This window comes from Thalassophryne amazonica, chromosome 6 (assembly GCF_902500255.1).
Source record: "Thalassophryne amazonica chromosome 6, fThaAma1.1, whole genome shotgun sequence".
NCBI lineage: Eukaryota > Metazoa > Chordata > Actinopteri > Batrachoidiformes > Batrachoididae > Thalassophryne > Thalassophryne amazonica.
The window spans coordinates 34248578-34268624 of NC_047108.1; the positions used below are offsets into that span (position 1 = coordinate 34248578).

The 20047-nt window shown below is 40.0% G+C and overlaps 1 protein-coding gene across 5 annotated transcripts in view; it reads right to left on the bottom strand.

Annotated features, from left to right (window-relative positions):
* Window positions 1–20047, bottom strand: part of atp13a2 (ATPase cation transporting 13A2) — a 107228-nt gene that overhangs the window by 22643 nt on the left and 64538 nt on the right. For 4 of the 5 annotated variants that reach the window (XM_034171959.1, XM_034171961.1, XM_034171962.1 and 1 more), the window contains 6 exons: window positions 10387–10464; window positions 10232–10301; window positions 8839–8973; window positions 8677–8743; window positions 8066–8197; window positions 4751–4912 (listed from right to left, as the gene is read on the bottom strand). In XM_034171959.1, coding sequence (XP_034027850.1) covers window positions 4751–4912; window positions 8066–8197; window positions 8677–8743; window positions 8839–8973; window positions 10232–10301; window positions 10387–10464 — 644 coding nt within the window. The remainder of the gene's footprint in view (window positions 1–4750; window positions 4913–8065; window positions 8198–8676; window positions 8744–8838; window positions 8974–10231; window positions 10302–10386; window positions 10465–20047) is intronic. The other variant, XM_034171960.1, reaches the window with a different exon arrangement.

Below are 20047 nucleotides of genomic sequence, written 5' to 3' on the forward strand. Positions count from 1 at the left end.
GTCTTCAAAGTCAACGCAAGTCCAGATTTCTTGTTTCGTTTTGGCTTTGGTGTCCTTTATTGGTGCCGTGTGAACACAGCTTAATCTGCTTTTGACCTGTTGACTTGGCCAACAAAATGTTATATGCAGCAGGCGATCTGCTCTGTGTAAGCCTGATCCCGTCAGATCTCAGAAGCTAAGCAGTGCGGGACCTGGTTAGTACTTGGATGGGAGACCTCCTGGAACACCAGCAGCTGTGTGTGTTTCTCCAGGTAACACTGGAGTTGCATCAGGAAGGGCATCCGGTGTAAAACTTGTGCCAAATATCAATGCGGATCTGGTTGTATCTGCTGTGGCGACCCCGAACACAAAACGGGAGCAGCCGAATGGACAACAACATTGGTAGATTTGGCTGACCAAGCATTTTGATAATGTGCTTTTACACCTTATTTTTAATGGTTTAACATTAATAAAGGGTGCTATTTAGACAAATTGGATCATGCAATCATCTGTGATTGTTTCATTATGCAAAATACTCTGACAACAGTGTTCTTTTGACTGCCATTTTGGAAAATGGCTGCTAAAGCTCATACAGACCTTATTTCGAGTGCCTCCATAGCTAAAAGTTTACAAGGCCCATTGTCTAGACGTGCCAAATTCCATACTTCCATGTATAAACCCACAATTGTTATACCAATCTGCCTGACTATGGGCAGATCCCTTGCACGGTGCATTTACTGTGTTTGTGCACAGAAACTACATAGTCATACCTTATTCTCACCAAATAAGGTTAATTAAGATCTTTAAACAATATACCCATTTGATATGATTTACATAATTGAAATTGGAGGTTGGGGGGAAAAGTGTATTTGCTCGTTTGTTTGAATTTATTATTTATGCATGTGAATAGAAATCATGTGGAGCTATGCGTTATTCCTACACCTGCTCCTTGAACATTAAAATCTAGATGAAAAAACAACAGGAATCAATTTTTTTTTTTTTTTTTTTTACAAAGTTTCACGCAAGGTACGTGCTGTGTTGCATGAGAATGTCATCTCTTTCCTTGTATGGTACATCCAGCAGCAGTTTTGAATTTCTTTGCACTCCTCTGAGTGCTGGTTTTACCTGTGTAACCCGTTTGTTTTAGTGTATTGCTCTGTGTGTTGCCTCCGTTCCAGTCTGCATTGCCTCACATGCACCCACCGGTTTCATGCAACCAAAGTACTGCAGTACTCTGCAGTTCTTGGGTTCTTCTTCTAAAAGCTGTTGAGGTCTAAGGTCTAAGGTTCTAAAAATTTCTGTTTTCACATGCCATCCCAAGTGTCATGTTGCCATTACTATGAGTAAAAAGTGTAGTGCCTTTCTGTCTTCTGCCAGCGTCTCCATTTGTTGGTGTGTACAAATAAAAGCACCTGCTCGCGACAGAATGCAGAAAAGACAAAAAGCTCTGTGTGCATGTGTGCATGCGTATAATTTCGGTCACGGACAAACTGGGGAGAGCTGACATTTGCCGTTTGGTATCTTTATGTATTTTGGGTCAAGGTTGAACACTGCCAAAACGAAATGTTGATAGGACTAATATTTTTGGAGAAACAACATATATTAGCTGACAACACTGAACAATGGACATTGATATTCTCATTCTGGACTCACATCAATCCAGCAAGGTGTGGTAAATCATCTATATATTAACAGCATGCATGCATGATTTTATTTAGTAAGTTCGATGTAAATACATAATGTAAGTGTAAATACATTAAACATACATGGATGACAAGAAAGTGACACTTATTTCCATTGTGGTCCATTTAAAAATCAAATGACAAAATAGAAGTAAAAATAAAATAACAATAATAATATTAATCATAACAATAATAACAAATAATTGTGTATGTGATAACAAGAACCTAAACAATTTATAAATACACTGACAGTAAATTAACATTAAAAAAAGTACGCAATTAACATGAAATAAAAAGGTTGAGTTCTTCTTCAACAAACTGTTGAGGTATAAGGTTCTAAAGCATTCTGGAATCACACACCATTCCAACTCATTATAGAAACTTTGCATAATTTATTACCACCCTTGAAAAATGTCAGCTACCTATTTTATAAACACTACCCAATCTACAGCCCCTCGATCCCTATGGGCAACATGCTAGCAAAGTATTAACGTTATAGCCAAGATCAAAGTTTTTTTTTTGTCAAAAATCAGGTTTTTACCCCAAAAATACACATGGGTATAGGATAATAATATATCATCTAGTAATCAGACAGCCAAAAGATGCTGCTGCATAGGGAATCTCTATGTCCAAACTATCGTGTCTGGAAAAAACTTTGATGTAGGGTCCACACACATAACAACGGCGACGACAGATGGATCATTCATGACAGACTCACATTGCATTACATGTGAGCCAATTAACAGTTATCACTTAAAAATGAGTCATTATACGACATCATACTTATGCAAACATTACAGTTAATCTGCGGCTCTGTTCTTAACGTTAGCAGCTGCATTCCATTCAAGTGCACACTGGGACATTTTCCTCAAAGCTAAGTAAACGTCGTTGAAAATACAGTACTCAGAAAAACGAGTACTTTGTTTTTGGCGTCTCCGTACCTGTTTGTGGTGAATGCCGTATACTTTGAGATTGGTCACGGAAGTGCACAAAGTAATCCCGGTGTCACTGACCAAATTGGTCCACCCTGCCTTCACTGTGCATGGGTCATTAGCCGCGGTTCATGGATTATCACCTTGTTTCTGCTTAAAACTGCACTCCAGTCATCATCTATCTCAGCAACATATCTGAAGCTTTTGTACAACAATCAGTTCCACATAAATTCAGCATTATTTCATAATAAATGACAGATGAAGCGATCAGAGCGCCACGGCTGCACGAGCTGCTAGCTGATGCATTCACTGCACGTCGGTCATTTCAAAGCGTCACATAGTTTCACCTCATTTCTGCTTAAAACGGCCTCGTTTCTGCTTAAAACGGACTTTAGAATGATTTAAGAGGTTTTTCTTTGTCATCTGATGGTTAATAATCACATTATTCCCTTTGATCGCTTTGGGTGTAGAGGGTCAGACTCAGACGAGCTGCTATGGTCCCAAATGACGCATGCGCAGTGAAGGCAGGTGGACCGATTTTTAGGGGGGGAGCGTTCGATCTGCGACACCGGTGTATCATCAGATGGTCACTAACAGCCTAAATCTAAATTGTTATGATGTCCTTTAAGTGAATGTTTGTATATATTTGAACCTGTGTGGATTAGATGTGCTCCCAATTCTTGTTTTTAAAGTCATTAATGATGTATGTTGTGCAATCATTCCACCCCAGCAAATGAACACTTCAAAGACATCATCAAATGCCCAAAATTACCATGATATTCACAACCATGATGAGTGTTTGGAAACATTTGACCACAACAGTATGACATGACACCTCATGATTGGACTGCTATTTCAAAGTGTCCTTGGACAGAGATGAAAGGCAATTACTTAACTGGAAACTGAAACAATATACTTTATAGCAATGTTAGTGCTTCATGCGCAGTCATATTTCAGTTTTAGTTTAACAATGCCACATAAAGATTAAAGACAGTCTTATGCCGCGTTCACACTAGGCGCGATCAGCCGCTACAAATTCGCAGGGGTCGGACGCGCGTCCTTCGCCCGGTGTGTCGCTCTGCTTTTGCTGTGAAAATTCGCCCCGGTGTGTCATCAAATAGGAGGAGCTTCCATTCCGCTCGCCGGCTCCGGTTGTCAGTCAAGTTAACATGACGGACCTTGATCACACGGAGCGAGTTGTTGTGGAAAGCTCCCAATACAGGGAGTATCATTATTTGCTGCAGGAGCTGCGTCTGGACAACGACCGCTTTCAGTGGTCCTTCCGCCTCTGCGGGACCCAGTTTGAGGACCTCCTGTCCCGTTCACGCGCGCACATGTAAACAATATAAAAAAAAAAGAAACTCCGCTGCTTGTTGTGGGGCTGCAGCTCGCTCTTTCCCCCCAAAAAAACTCTGTCATAATTGTGTTTAGAAACTAGTCACCATTTGCTTTATTATACATCTGTGTAGTTAATAAGTAAAATAATCTCCATGGACAATTCGCTCGCGTGCACGTAAAAAAAAGAAAAAGAAACTCCGCTCCCCACTGCTGCGGGGCTGCTGCTGGCTCCAAAAACTGTCATAATTGTGTTTAGAAACCAGTCACCATTTGTTTTATTATACATCTGTGTAGTTAATAAGTAAAATAATCTCCATGGACGATGCGCTCGCGCGCGCACGTAAAATAAAAAGAAAAATAAACTCCGCTCCCGCTGCTGCAGGGCTGCTGCTCACTCCAAAAACTCTGTCATAATTGTGAAATAAAGGACAAAAGAGACATAAGTCCTGCTCACAGGCTGCTACCAGATACAGGACATGTTCACATCTTCAGTCAAACTCCAGACATCTCCACGTCACTACATATTCAGTCCCTGATTGGTCATCGCAGCGCGACGAGATGAAAAAGTTCAGATTTTTCAACTTGGGGAGGAGGGCAACGTGACGTGATGCGACGCAATATCGCGCCACAAAGGCGCCAATTGCTCAAAATTGCTTCACTCGCGTCGCTTCATTCGTATCCATCGCGTCGCGCTGCATGACTTGGCACCAAAACGCGTCGTTCCATAGGGATTACATGGCAACCTGTCGCTGCTGTTGCTCATGTTGCGCCCGGTGTGAACGCAGCATTAGAACAAAGTAATTCAAACATTCCCCTTACCGGTGCTCATAACAATAGCAACAGCACCAGTGGCTCCCATGCCTCCTGCTTTGGCCTGGATGATCTCAGTTCCACAGAAGAGAGTGTGCCTGCGTGCACTCTCAGGGCTGTACCTTCCTTCACCTGCTGGAAGAGAGGTTTTCAGCACTGGAACACTTTCACCTGCACACAGAATAAAATGTGATTATAGATTTTTCCCCCAAAGGTTTATTTATTGAAGCTTTTTAAAGTACAGAATACTCCATAAAAGCAATTCATGCTATAATGGCAGTACAATGTGTCTGATAAATGGTAAATGATGGCTAAAACTACTGGCTACGCTGGCTAAAACTACTGGCGTATTATATAGTGTATTACGAAACAAAAATATAGCACCCCAATGGGGTCGGCCACAGTGTGGATTGCTGTGAAAAGAACTGTTATGAATTATAATAGAGGCCCCCCCCCGGCCCTACAAGAGTGATATAACTCATTTTCTTCTTAATTTCAGAAGCCTTCAAATGAGTTTTTTGCAGAAGGGCTACCACTGTGTTCAGGCTGTACACCCCTGCCACACTTTGATGATTTATTCAGCATATACCAAGCATATTAAAAATGCTAGCATACATCTGGTAAGTTATGGGTAAGGTTTGTATAAGTTAAGAACACGTTGAAGCACGCCAATATATATCGTAATATGGCAGGTAGGTAGAATAACTTTGGGCATGCACAATATTTTCAACATATGCCAGTATATGTTTGATACATCCCGCATATGTGGACCATAAGTTGTAGGTAAGTTATGCGATTGTTGACAGACTTTTCTTGTAAATCAAAATACGTTCATTAAAACCATTCACACATGGAATAAATATGAAGTCTTCATTTCGCCTGTTTGTTTCAGTCAGATTCATCATCACAGCCTGATGAAAACTTATCCACATAAAGCATCCTGATTTTGGAAAACGACATCTGAAAATACTTTAGTTCCTTGTAGTGGCTGAAGAAATGCAGCATTTTAAAAGAAGTCCTTCAGTGTTTTGTGCGTTTCTCAGCCTGAACCAGAGAACACTGGTGCTTTGTGCCACAACAAGACAATTAACTTATTTTACAAGTTGAAAAGTCACAGCACCTCATTTATTCATGTTAGCATTTACTACAGGCATCAGTTGATTTTTCAGCATTCTACACACAATGAAAATAAATCCCATGATCCATCAAGACAAAAATAAAATGTTAAAAAATGTTAAATTACTCTCTTTGGCCTCCGTGTATAGCAAAGAGGCTGTGTGACAGCGTACGAGTGTTCGATAATGTGCTTGCCAATATCTACTTGTACCAACTGCCAAACAAAACAGTTCTGCTGCTGGTGGACATGCAAACCAAGCCAGACTTAACTGTTCTGCCCCGGACCATACCATGCAGTACCGACTTGGACCGCTCTGTGGAAACAGGGCTGTCAGCATATGCTGGTTAATCTGTCAAAGTGTAACAGCTCCATTAATGTATTCATCGTATCCAGTGTATTTGGTGCATTTTTCATACGTCGGTATATGCTGGGTAAATCGTCAAAGTGTGACAGGGCCCTAACAGGTGAATTCAAGCCTTTGACATTCCAGCTCACAAAGGGGAGGTTGCCTCCATGGGTCAGAAAGTCTGGAGCTGTAATCATAGTAAATTAGAAAAAACAAGTGGGGATAGTGTTGAAGACATGTCTGCGTATGATAGACAATGCGTGTGATGAGGGGAGGGACTACTAGGAAAGGTTTTGACAGGAGCACACACCAAACCTGAAGACATAGGTCATGGCATTGAATGCACAAATTATTTGCTGAATCAACAGATCAATATTATTCTCTTTGGGCAAAGTCCTAGAATGGCAGCACCCTATGTACATTGACTTTTTTTCTTTTGGAACCCGCATAAACTTTTTTTTTTTTTTGGAAAACTTAGACCAATGGCATGGTACTTCACTTCAGCTCTAAACAAACAAAAGTTACAGAAAACACTGGCTACTGGCCTGGTACTTTCACTGTTAATAATCCAGTACCCATTTTCAAATTATGCAGTATTTTAAGATGCACAAAATATACACTTATACATCTTATACACTACACTCTTCCCCATCTATTTTTTATGATTCCATCCCATGTTAACTTTATAGGCTGTTTGTTGATGTAGACAAGATATTGTATGATCAGTGATTGAATGGTTGTGACTTTAATGTAGTGACTGATGAAGTCTTATTATTTGGTAAGAATTATGATTTCCTTTAAAGAGCGTACCAGTATAAATATATATTTTTATTTTTTTACATATTACATCCCAAATATTCAAAATTATTTTTCTGCTATTTCTAAAAGCTCCTTCCATTTTTTTAACCAATGCATTGTTACATGTGCTTTAAAATATTTTTTGACTTCATTTCATACCTTCAAAATGACAACGAAATGTGCAGCAACAAGTAAAATCAAATGAAAGTTTGTGGAGCACAAAAAAGGAGGAAATAAAAAGAAAAGGAACTGGCAAAGCAAAGGGAAAGAATGAAAGTCATGTCATTCACAAACTGGTGAAGAAAAAGAAGAGCTCCTACAGGATAAACGAGAAAAGGCATCCAATTTGAGAGAAGAAAATGTTAATCTAACAAGTGCCAAAGACCTGCTAATATTCTTTATGTGAAGGACGATGTAAAAATAAAATGTAAAATATTGTATATAAAGAGACTTTAACATGATAATATTAGTTCTCTTTTTAAATGATTATCAATAGTAGCATTTACCGTCACACAGTGACCAGTAGTCAACATGCTAGTTAACTAAATAAAACTTTGTGCCATAGTGACTACAGTAAAACTCACATATAATAAATGCAGGTGGACCGGCGTATTTTGTCCTTTATAATCAAAATCAGCCATATGTATGAAATGGGTAAAATCTGTTTATATGTATAAAATGTGCAAAATCCGTTACATGTATGTTATATGTATGTAATGGATTAGTTGCAGTCAGGAGTATCTACGGTAAACTCCCAGGACCAATTAGGCTTACATATTTCCTTGATTAAAAGCCTGATCTTGAATAGGGAGGGGCCTGCCTCATTTAATGGCTGGGTCAAAACTTCGTCTGAAAAAATAAACACCTGCCTTAAATAAGCGCCGTACATTGTGTGCATTAAAAAAAAAATTACATTTGGTCGAGTCACTCGTTTTTCTAAGTCCACTGCAGTGGTACCTTAAAATCCTAAAGCCTGATTTAGCTTCTATAACTTTGCAACGGGGGACCGCTCGGTCTGCAACAGCAGTTTATACGATGATGGTTTATGCGAGTTTTACTGTACCTGTGAGCATGCTCTCATTGATGAGACACTCCCCAGCCAGCAGGGTGGCGTCACAGGGTAGCAGCAGCCCTTCCTGAGGAATGATTAAACAGTCTCCAGGGACCAAGTCTAGTGAACTCACACACTGCTCTTCTGAGACAACACAGAAAATAGAACATAGCCTTGTGAAGCTTTGTAGCATGAAAGCAACACTCAAACATTACCGTTACATCTGCTAGCAATATTTGCTTACTTCAAGAGTAAAGAAGGACTTACAAATGTTCACATTTTCAGAAGATTATGAATTCAAATTTACATATTTTATGGTTGTTCTTAAAATTAATTCAAAATTTCTAGTTCCCTACCCCAGACATAATATTGTTCAACATCCAGGTTGATGATGGACGTCTTCACTGGTCTTTTAACAGCTCTTTAGACGTCATACAGAAGACATGGTCTAATTTATGAATGCACCAGATGTGGATGCAAAAACCATCAAATTAATGCTGTGTAATTGTCAAATTGTTTCAAAAACTATGGATATGAGCAATAACCTAAGAGTAATATCATTTACAATTCATACTCATTCTAAAAGTTGTTTTTGCAAGGATAATGCATTTGTAAAAACTCACCTCCCGACACTCTGCGTATTGGAACATCAGTGACCAGACGAGCCATGTTGTGCAGAGTGGTGCTTTGCTGTGGAGACATAAGTTAAATAAGGTACCAATATTTATTTCAACTGTGTCTTAATTAACATCTACAATGAAAAACAATGTTTCATGCAGACTCACCTTACGGATCTCATAAAGTGAGGTAGCGATGGAGAGGATGGAGATAATAAATATGCACAAAGCATAGTAATAATATTCATCAATTATCCACAGAGTAATGCTGAATAACTGGAAGACATAGAATGGGTTGAGGACCTAAAGAAAAACAGAGAGTCAAGCAGGCTAATTCACACTCAGGTGTCCACAGACATCCTGTGAATGGAGATGCAACAGGCAAATGCTGCACCATTCCCAGTTTCTCCACTCACAAAACCCAGAAGTCTATAGTCTAGTTTCTACCAAGTGGTCCGGGTTGGTACTGCACATGTAGTATGGGTCAGAATGGTTAAGTCTGGCTTGGTTTGTATTGCTAACACCAGCAGTACCCTTTTGTTTGGTCGGCGGAGCATGTAGATGTTGACATGCATGTCATCGAGAGCGCGTACACTGTTGCTCACAGTTGAAGTGTACCAAACAGAGTAATTTACCTTTTTTTTTCTTGATGGATCATGGGATTTATTTTCAGCATTAGAATGCTGAAGAGTCAACTGATGCCTGTGGTACGTGCTGGCGCGAATGAATGAGGCGCTGTGACTCTTTCAACTTTTAAAATAAGTTAATTTTCTTGTTGCGGGACAAACTGTACCCGGAGCAGACAAACACAGAGGGACTTCTTTAAAAACGCTGCATTTCTTCAGCCATGAAAAGGAATTAAACTATTTCCAGACATTGTTTTCCAAAAAAAGGCAGCTTTATGTGGATACATTTTTGTTAGGCTGTGATGATGAATCCGACTGAAACAACGTAACAGGTAAGCTTAAGACTTTATATTTACTTGGGGTGTGAATGGTTTTAATATTTGAAGCAGTCTATACTGTTCACATGAAGACTGCAGCTTTCGCTTCGGCTGTTGAGTCAATCAATGCACAGCAATAGGTTAGCGCCTCTCCTTTGTAACCATTGATTTGACCTTATTTTCTACACAAGATGGCTGTTGGATGAACCCACTCCCACTGAAGCAACAATATTTTTGCTGTTCAAACATTACACTGTAAAGAACACAGGGATCTGATGGAAATGTTCCCTCTTTCCATGCTGTCAATAAAAGAAAGAAAAAAAAAAACCTGGGTTTTCCAGTGGCTCTTGATCAGTATTCATACCAGAATGCCAAATGTAATACTTCTAAAAACAATAACTTGTGCAAGTCAACTTATCCATACCACATCAAACAAAATACATTATTGAACTGTTCCCTTATCACACAATCTGCTTTGAATACACTCAGATAGAAACTGTATTTAGTAATGGCTGCAGAATATAGTATGTCTGAGCTTTTTTTTAAAAATTCCCACAAGGACAGCGTTAAAACAGGATGATCCATCCTGCACCAATAAACCAAAGCAATCTGTCTCACCTCTTCAAACAACAGCTGCACGTATGACTTCACAGGCACATCAATAAGATTGACCCCATACACACGTCTCCTGAAAGAACTCATGTTAATAATTCTGCAGTAACATTAAACATAAGAGGATGAGCCTGTTTATCCATCCGTGCACCCATTCTTACCTCAAACTCTGCTCCTCATAACTCAGACCCTTCCGAAAGCTATGTATGTCATTGCAGGTCCAGTCCTCATTGAGGACACTGTAGACAGAGAAAGAAGTTTAACACTGACAACTACACAGATGTTCATTCTTAACGCTGAATCCAACATGAGCTCTACAGTCACTGGTATCATTAATGGTTATTTTATTGGAGCAGGGACTGTGAAGTATGTGAAAAGGTATTAAACAATGTATTGGGAGACAAACACACAATGTCTGCAAGAAAACACCATTTTTAATTTTCAGGTCAGTTTAAAACATCAGTTAAGTACCAGCACAAAGTAGAGTCAAGGCACCAAACACTATTAAATCAACTGGAGTTAGGGCCACAAATTTTAGATATTGTCAGATTTTTAATTCAAAGTTTATTTCAGCTGAAATAATGAATATTACTTTCAAACAAACTTTCAGGTTTAATTTCAGGGTAATTACAAACAAATCAAGGTAAAAGTGATTATTTTAGTTTTTTAAGCACAAAAATTATTGCAGTTTCAACTAGTAGCACTTGGAGAGCGCAAACCTCTGCCAAGGCCATAGGGTCACTGACGTCACATGGAATACCCTTTGGCAAAGAGACTATACCACGTCGTGTCACACATCTACTGTCATGTTTCAGATTCAGTGGTTAACCCTCTGGGGTCCGAGGGCATTTTTTGGACAGTTCACTCGCCTGGCATAAATGTTTTATTATTGCTGTTAACAGCTCTCCCTGCATCCCACAATCAAGTTTTATGTCTCTTATTTTCAGGACAACCTGTGCTTTCAAAATATATATGCTATAGTTGTGTTTAAGTGTAATAAAGGTTTATAATCAGAAATAAAGGAAAAAGTAAAGCAGAAATAATTTTCCACACACACATTTATTCAAAACACGCAGAAAACTATAATAAACTAGTAACACATCACTCCTGAAAACGATCTTTGGCTTTCCACGTGACGTGAATCTGCCCTACGATTGGATTTTGGAAAACCATGTGACGGTGAACCAATTCTGATTGGACACTCACATTGCTCACGTCATCACAGAGCTTCTATGAGGAGTACAAAGATGGTGGACGGTGGCTCGAAAGGCCATGGAGTTAACTTTTCAGCAAAAAAAGTAAGTTTCTATCTCATATCATTAAAAAGTTATTTAGAATTTAGTAAAGCTTGGTCTCAGCCGTTGTATACGACGGCGTCGGCTCCAAAGGGTTAAACCCTTAGATCTTCAGCAAATATATTTATAAAGAGAAGCTGCATGAACTACACAAGTTTTTTTTAATTTTCTAATAAGTTTATTCAATGAGGAGAAACAAATGCTAAATTATTGTGTCATAACTTAATTTTTGTTCAGCCTATGTGACTCGTCTTCATGAAGTCAGATGCAAAAATGTTGAAATTGGCCCTATCCTGCAATGATAAAGAATCCTTAAAAAAAATTACTGGACCTGGATCGTGTTCTGGATCATTACCAAAATTTAATGATTTCTAAGTTAGGCCAAGATACACCCCTGGTAAAAAGTTCATTGAAATCCGTTGAGAATTTTTTGAGTAATCCTGCCAACCAACCAACCAACCAACCAACCAACCAACGCGACTGAAAACATAACCTCCCTGGCGGTGGTAACAAACAACTGGATTCACTGTTAACCTTCTACCCTTCTCTAAAACTAAATGAGCAAACATATGTCAAGTGAGACAAATGCCATCAACATCTTTCGCTCTTTCAATTTATGCAAACCACCACTACAAAACTCATTTCCTTACACAGAACGTAACAGAGACTGTGTCATGCTACTCTCACAAAGGGGGCGTGTGCATGGTGTGTTGGTGAAAACCACTGGAGTGCTATACTGCGCACACACCCACACTCACAACTGTGAGCGTGCATGCAGCCTGTGACCGCTGCATGTGTTCGGTGGTGTTTGATGTAGAGCGTCATTGGTTGTCTTCGTTTTCTACCATTTAATCATGGATTTGAAGTGTCTAAACAACCTGATGCTTTCCAGCCAGTCACACAGGTGGTGGTGTGTGTATGAATAGTTAATGCCATCTAAAGGAGCGTCCACATGATGACTAAAGTTGAGTGTTTTAATTATGTTCAAAACACTTGCTACAACCTGGTGACTGCCAGCAAATGTGGCATTGCGTGACACGTTTGTAGTGGTGTGTTTGTGATGACAGTAGCATGTTTGATGGTGAGTGTTACATGCGCCTCTAAACGCCACGCACACGCATTCTGTTGAGAGCCACTATATACCAAAGGAAAACTGCTTACACCTGCTCTATGAAATGGGAAAAAAAATCTCAACAAAAGAATTCCCTTTTTAGCAAGTTGCCCTCCTCCCCAAGTTCAAAAATCTGAACTTTTTCATCTTGTCGCGACGCGATGCCCAATCAGGGACTGAATATGTTGTGACGTGGAGATGTCTGGAGTTTGACTGAAGATGTGAACATGTCCTGTCTCTGGTAGCAGCCTGTGAGCAGGACTTATGTCTCTGTCCTTTATTTCACAATTATGACATTTTGGAACGAGCAGCAGCCCCACAGCAGCGGGACTGCAGGTTTTTGTTTGTTCTTTACGTGCGTGCGCGAGCGAATCATCCATGAAGATTATTTTACTTATCAACTACACAGATGTATAATAAAACAAATGGTGACTGGTTTCTAAACACAATTATGACAGTTTTGGGGGGAAGAGCGAGTGGAGTCTCTTTTTTTTTTCTTTTTACGTGCGCACACAAGCGAATCGTCCATGAAGATTATTTTACTTATTAACTACACAGATGTATAATAAAACAAATGGTGACTGGTTTCTAAACAATTATGACAGAGATTTTTGGGGAAGAGCGAGGAGCAGCCCCGCAGGAGGGGGAGCGGAGTTTCTTTCTTTTTTTTCTTTCTTTTTTTAATTGTTTACATGTGCGCGTGTGAACAGGACAGGAGGTCCTCAAACTGGGGCCTGCAGAGATGGAAGGACCACTGAAAGTCATCCAGACACAGCTCCTGCAGCAAATGATGATACTCCCTGAATTGGGAGCTTTCCACAACAATTCGCTCCGTGTGATCAAGGTCCGTCATGTTAACTTGACTGACAACCGGAGCCGGCGAGCGGAATGGAAGCTCCTCCTATTTGATGACGCACTGGGGCGAATTTTCGCAGCGAAAGCAGAGCGACACACCGGGCAATGGTGGCGCGTCTGTCGCCATGCGACCAAAGCGAATTTGTGGCGTCTGGTCGCGCCCGGTGTGAACACGGCATTAAACCAAGCAGTAATAATACCACACTCATTTTGCACTCATCATAAGGTTAGGATACTGTGCCCTCCAAAAGTAGTGGAACAGTTGGAATTTCACACATTTTAATTTATTTATGCCATTTTAAATACAAGAAATACAAAAAAAGAATTTATAAAATTATCTTCCTCAAACTCAAACTGAAAGCAAATCTCTAAAACTTGATAAAACCTGTAAAAATAATCAGTTTTATTGCCAATTTTCTTTAGACAAGTCAGGGGATGGAAACACGAACAATATGTCTTGGACTTTATTTACATCAATTATGAAGAAATACAAAAGTTTCTTTCACCAAAACATCAAATCTAGGCTTTCATCTCAAATGCACTTTCTGTGAAATTGCAGCGGAACTTTCAGGTCTTCTTTTTAAGAAAATCCTCCTCTACACCACTTCATCAGGAATCTGGGTTTTATATTTTTAATTTATATCAAGTTGTAGAGATTTGCTTTCAGTTTGCGTTAAGGAAGATCATTTTAGAAAAAAATGTATCTGAAATGGAATAAACAAATTAAAATGTGTGAAATACCAAGTGTTCCAATACTTTTGAGGGCAACTGCCAAACACTGAGGGGCAGCATCTTACATCTCATATATAGTGCAGCAGATAAGAGAATATTTAGAGTGGAATCCTGCAAATGGTGATACAAACATCAAATTTAGCACAAATAATCCAGAGACATGAACTCTTTTGGGAAAAAAAAAACCTGCTTGGGCACTTGAATTTTCAATAGGCAGCCAGGTAGGGGTCAATTGAAGAATTGCACAGGGGTCAAAATCAGGGGTGGGCAACTTGTTCCAGAAAAGGCCAAGAAGGTGCAGGTTTTCTTTGCAGCCACTGACTCCACTGATTAGTATCACTTTGAGCAGATGGAATCAGTCAATCAGTGGCTGCAAAGAAAACCTGCACCTTCTTGGCCCTTTCTGGAACAATTTGCCCACCCCTGGTCTAAAGATGCTCCAATCATATAGAAAACTATACCACATTATTTGCCTGATCATAATGATTCCAAAAAAGGTATAATTTGGACAATATGTGACTGAATGTTATGGAGACAAGAATGGTGACAAAGGTCAGTTTCAGTTTGTACAGGGGTCAAAAGTTGAAGTTGCTCCATTAATTTTGCTCCAGCTGTATTTGTGCTGAATTTGGTGCTTGTATCACCATTTGAAAGATTGTTTCAGTTATCTGCTCCACTAATAAGCCAACAACAATAAGACCCCCCGAATTAAAGGAGAAATGCTGCTTTTAACAACCTGGACCTCATTTCTGGCACAAAATACGGTCGTTTACTCACCAATATAAGTTTGGTGTTATTAGAAGTCCATAGTTCAAAAGACGTGTTCAGTTCAAATCTGGAGCAAACATTTTTCTTCTTCCGCTAAGGTGGATTAGAATGTTTTGTGGTACACAGCACAAACTACTGTACAGGAGGAACCTAGCAGTCAATGTGACTCACTAATTTGAAAATGCAGCTCTTTCAACTAGACGTGTGGTGCCGTGACATGTCAATCATCTGTGTCCAATCAGATTTCAGGAAAGTCCAGTGAAACCCCGGCCTCCGCTCTAGCTCCACCCATGCCAGGAAATGTTTGACATTTGAACATTTCCTGTTTCACTGTGACTGAGAATTCAGCACTTCCTGTTTGAGTGTGAGCTCGCCACTGAGTTCCCGTGAGATTCCATGGGATCTCATCTGTCAATCCAGGAAGTGATGGATATTTGAGTATTTCCTGTTTTACTGTGGATTTGAAAATTGGCACTTCCTGTTTAGGACGCCCTGTACCATGAGTGAGCTTCACGCCGCTGCCCGACACTTCGCTCATATTATGATGATAAGTTTACTTTTATTTTGTCATTGATTTTTTAAATGGGCCAAAATGGAAATAAGTGTTTTCACTTTCTTGCATCATCCACGTATTTTTCATGTATTTACAATTATATTATGTATTTAATAAAAAGATCTCACTGTGATTCTTATCATGTTCTAAGTGATAGTTTGTGGGACACCAAATGTGCCCCTCTGCAGTACATGAATGAGGGTTAGGCCTACTAACTGGTGCAGCGGCAACCCACAGGCCACATAAAGCCCAGTCATGGCCAGGGTGTCTGGAAAGGTTGAAGAAAAAGCAGATGCATATGCACCCTGAGATCTGTGATGAATGGTGATATTCTGACAAACATGCATATTAAAATTTGCTTATATCACAAATATATTTTTTCACCTAGGCAGTTTTGCGTGGTTACTGAAGGTAAAACCTGAGTGATCCTACTTTTCTAGTATTTTTTACTATGAAAAATATTTGTACATTGTTCTGTGAAAAGTAGGGGGAGGGGTTTATAAATCACAAATGCAGAAATATGGTTAAAAAAAGAAAAACAAATAATGATCCCCATCACTTAGTATTTTGTGTTTTGAGCACCTCACATTTTTCACACAGCTCACCTTGCAATGTTCTTTTTTTGGGGGGTGTGATTACCACTTTGACAGAAAAAGCTGAGGTGCAACTTATACCTCTACAAAATATGACACTGTTCTGCAATGGCCAGGACAATCGCCTGACCTAAATTCTTTAAGGCTTATATTTCAACTGCTAATGACAAAACATCCCAAGCTCAAGCAGGAACTAAAAACACCTGAAGGGGAAACCTGGTGGAACATCACAACAGAAAGACAAAAAATGCTGCCACTGTCAGTCAATTCTAGACTTCAAGCCATTGCTGACTGCAAAAGTAATTTAAAATTTCCAATATAGTTTGTGATCTTGGTCATTTCTCCCACTATGTTTTGTCCTTCAAAACTGGCCAACCACATGCAAAACAGCTCCGACACTGTTCACATGCTTCAAATACCGGCCGCAGCTTGAAACTGAAAGTCTACACCTCAAGCTCATATTCAATATTTGTTTTCAACAAAGCTCCAATACCCTGTGGCAGAAATGACTTTAAAATGCTGCCAAAGTCTAAATATTTACATTTGTGCTCAAACGTTTACATACCCTGGCAGAATTTGTTTTGTTTTGTGGGGTTATTTTTTTTGGCCATTTTTTAAGATAATATGAATGATGGCGATACTGCCACTGAATATGTCTCGAATATTATTTACATCTGTTACGAAGAAATACAAACAATATGGCACTCTATGGTAAATCTGCATGGGGTAGACAGTTCTCAAAAACTGAGTGACTGTGCAAGAAGGAGAAGAGTGAGGAAAGCCACCAAGACACCCAGACGTTGTTACAGGCTGATGTGGCAAAGATTGGAGAAATTGTGCAGTGTAAATTTTGCATCACCAGTCTTTGCTTCATAGTGGAGTAGAGTGGAGTGGAGAAGGATTTTCTTCCACCAAAACAGATCAAATCCAGCCTTGCATCTCAGATGTACCTTTTGGCAATTTGAAGCTAACCTTTCAGGCCATCTTTTTTAAGAAAATCCTCTTCTATACCACTTCATCATGAAGCTGTATAAGTGGTGATGCAAAATGCAAAGCTTGCACTGTGCACAATTTCTCCAATCACAGCCACAGAAACTTGTAACTTCTTGTGGATTGTCTGGGTGTCTTGGTGGCTTTCCCCACTCTTCTCTTTCTTGCACAGTCACTCAGTTTTGAGAACTGTCTACTCCAGTGGTGTTCAAAGTATTCCAGAACAAGCCAAGAGGATGCCTGTTTTCTTTGCAACCACTGACTCCAGCATGTGATTTCACTGATTAGCATCACTTTGAGCAGATGGGATGAGTTCATAAGTTCAACGTTAGAAAAATGGTGGAAAAACAACGAGCCAAAGGTTTCTCTTTGACAAAAAACTTTAATTATATACACCTGCACGTTGATTATATACACCTGTGTGGATCACACGACTTCCCAAAAATAAATAAATAAACCCTGAAACCCTGAGTACAACACAAGATCCACAAACACAAAAATCAACCCATCCATAACAATTTGACATTTTATATATATATACATACATAAATAAAACGGCTGAGTGGATCCTTGTCATTTGATTAGTGCTTTGTATGTTACATGATATACAAATAATGAATGTTAATGAGTTCAATGTTATGTCTGGCCTCATTGAACAGTATGTTCCAACTTTCAATGAATGAAATATTCATTCAATTGAAAGAATGTAAAAACATTCATTATTTGTTTTATATAACAGCTAAAATAGATCCTTGCCATTTGATATTTTATTAATATATAAACAACAGAAAAGGGACTTACATTTTGGTGTTCCACTGCTGCTGAAGTCCAAATTGTGACGTGTAGTCTGGTGATGCTGTGCACTGACTTCGGACTTCCATAAAAAAAAAAAGAGACTGTGTAGTTCCTCAGTCCAGCCAAAAATCATGTCAACGTTTCATGTGAACAGCTCTTCATGCATCCAGACGGCTTACAGCGTGTGTGTATGTGCATGTGTATGTTGCAAGAATTAGCAGCGTCAGTTAGTTAAATCAAATCATCATGTCGCTGTCCCCCACGCGCGTGCACACACGCAACCGGGTCGGTCGACTGTGTACATCCTCAGTGCAGCGAAAAAAAAGTCATGTCAGAAATTAGTCCAGCTTTTCAGTCTTTTTTCCTCCTAACAGCCTCCATACAGCACAGTGGATTTCTTTTGTGTGTACATTAGCAGCGGTCAGTAGCTCGATCAAATTACGTGTCAGGAGAGTCGCTGTCCCCCCGCGCGCACAACACAACCTGGTCGCACTTGTGCGTGCGTGTACTACCAAAATGAGATTGTGTACATCCTCAGTGCGGCAGGGAAAAAATGTGCACGTAAATGTGCATGCATGAGGACGTGCGTGCGTGCAGAGTGCAATGGTACCAAACGTATGGAACCAAATTTGCACTCTACGAGGGTAGGCTGAAAAGCTCTAAAGGCTCACCAAGAAGGAGAAATGCCATTTCAATAAAACTTGCATGCATTAAGTTCAACTCTTCTGATGACTAACTGTGTTATTTTCGTCCAGATTGTGAGGTACTTGCGGTTCATAGCCAAGTTTGAAAGTTTTGTGGTAGAGGGAAACAGCAAAAATGGATAAAATCTGGCATCGCAGTGTGATTAAGTTACCTGCATAAGAAGGGGGTTAAAGCCCAAGAACATTCATGCAGATATGGTTGCTACATTAGGGGATAATCTCCCTCCATATGTACAGTGCAGAAGTGGGCAGCTGAATTTAAGAGTTGCAGAGAGAGCCTTGAAGATGACCCAAGGTCCTGGGCGGCCTGCAAGCAGCCACAACCCAGAAAAACATTGACCTTGTTCATGAATGGTGATGGACGACAGACGATCGACGATTAATCAGCTAGCAGATGCTGTGGGAATAATCCCATGAGAGAATTGAACACATTCTGCATGAAGACTTGGAATGTCAAAGTGTCAGCTCGGTGGGTGCCACGTCTTCTGACGCCTGATCAGAAACGCACCAGGCTAGTCATGTTGAAGGCAAACTTGGCGCCATTTGAAGAGGATCCAGCCAATTACATGGAACGTTTTCTTACCCAGGATGAGTGTTGGGTTCACCACATTTGAACAAGAGACAAAAAAATCAATGCAGTGGAAACACCCAGGTCACCACCTCCAAAGAAGGCCAGGTCGTTTCGTCTGCGGGAAGGTCATGGTTTCAGTTTTCTGGGATATCTTGAAAAGGACAAACCATAAATGGACAGTACTATTCTAACCTACTGAGACAGTTACATGAGGCTATCAAAAGAAGCGACCAGAAAGCTGACGAAAGGGTGCTGTTCCATCAAGACAATGCCCAGCTCACAAGTCAACTGTGGCCATGGCCACTATCCACGAGTGTGGATTTGAACTGGTAGATCACCCACCATATTCCCCTGACTTGGCACCCTTGGACTTTCATCTGTTCCCAAACATGAAAAAAAACTTGTATGGAAAGCACTATTGGAGTAATGATGAGGTGATGGCTGCCGTTGAGGACTATTTTGACTCAAGATGAAAGCTTCTATGCCAAGAGAATTGAAGCACTCAAGCACCGCTGGAAGAAGTGTGTGGAGTTACAGGGAGACTATGTAGAAAAATAACCCTGAATTTGTTCAATTCAACAACTGCATCATAGTCAGCCTTAGAACCTTTCAGCCTACCCTCATAAATGGAATACAACACAAATGGGATGAATTAATTCATGTCAGGTGACATACAAAGCACCAATCAAATGACAAGGATTCACTCAGCCATTATATAACATGCACCTGCCAACAGCCTCCTGCTCTCTGGAGGCTGTTGGCAGGAAGTTGGAATGAAAAGCTGGACTCATTTCTGATGTGATTTTTTTTCGCTGCACTGAGGACGTACACAGTCTTTTTTGGTAGTACACGAGC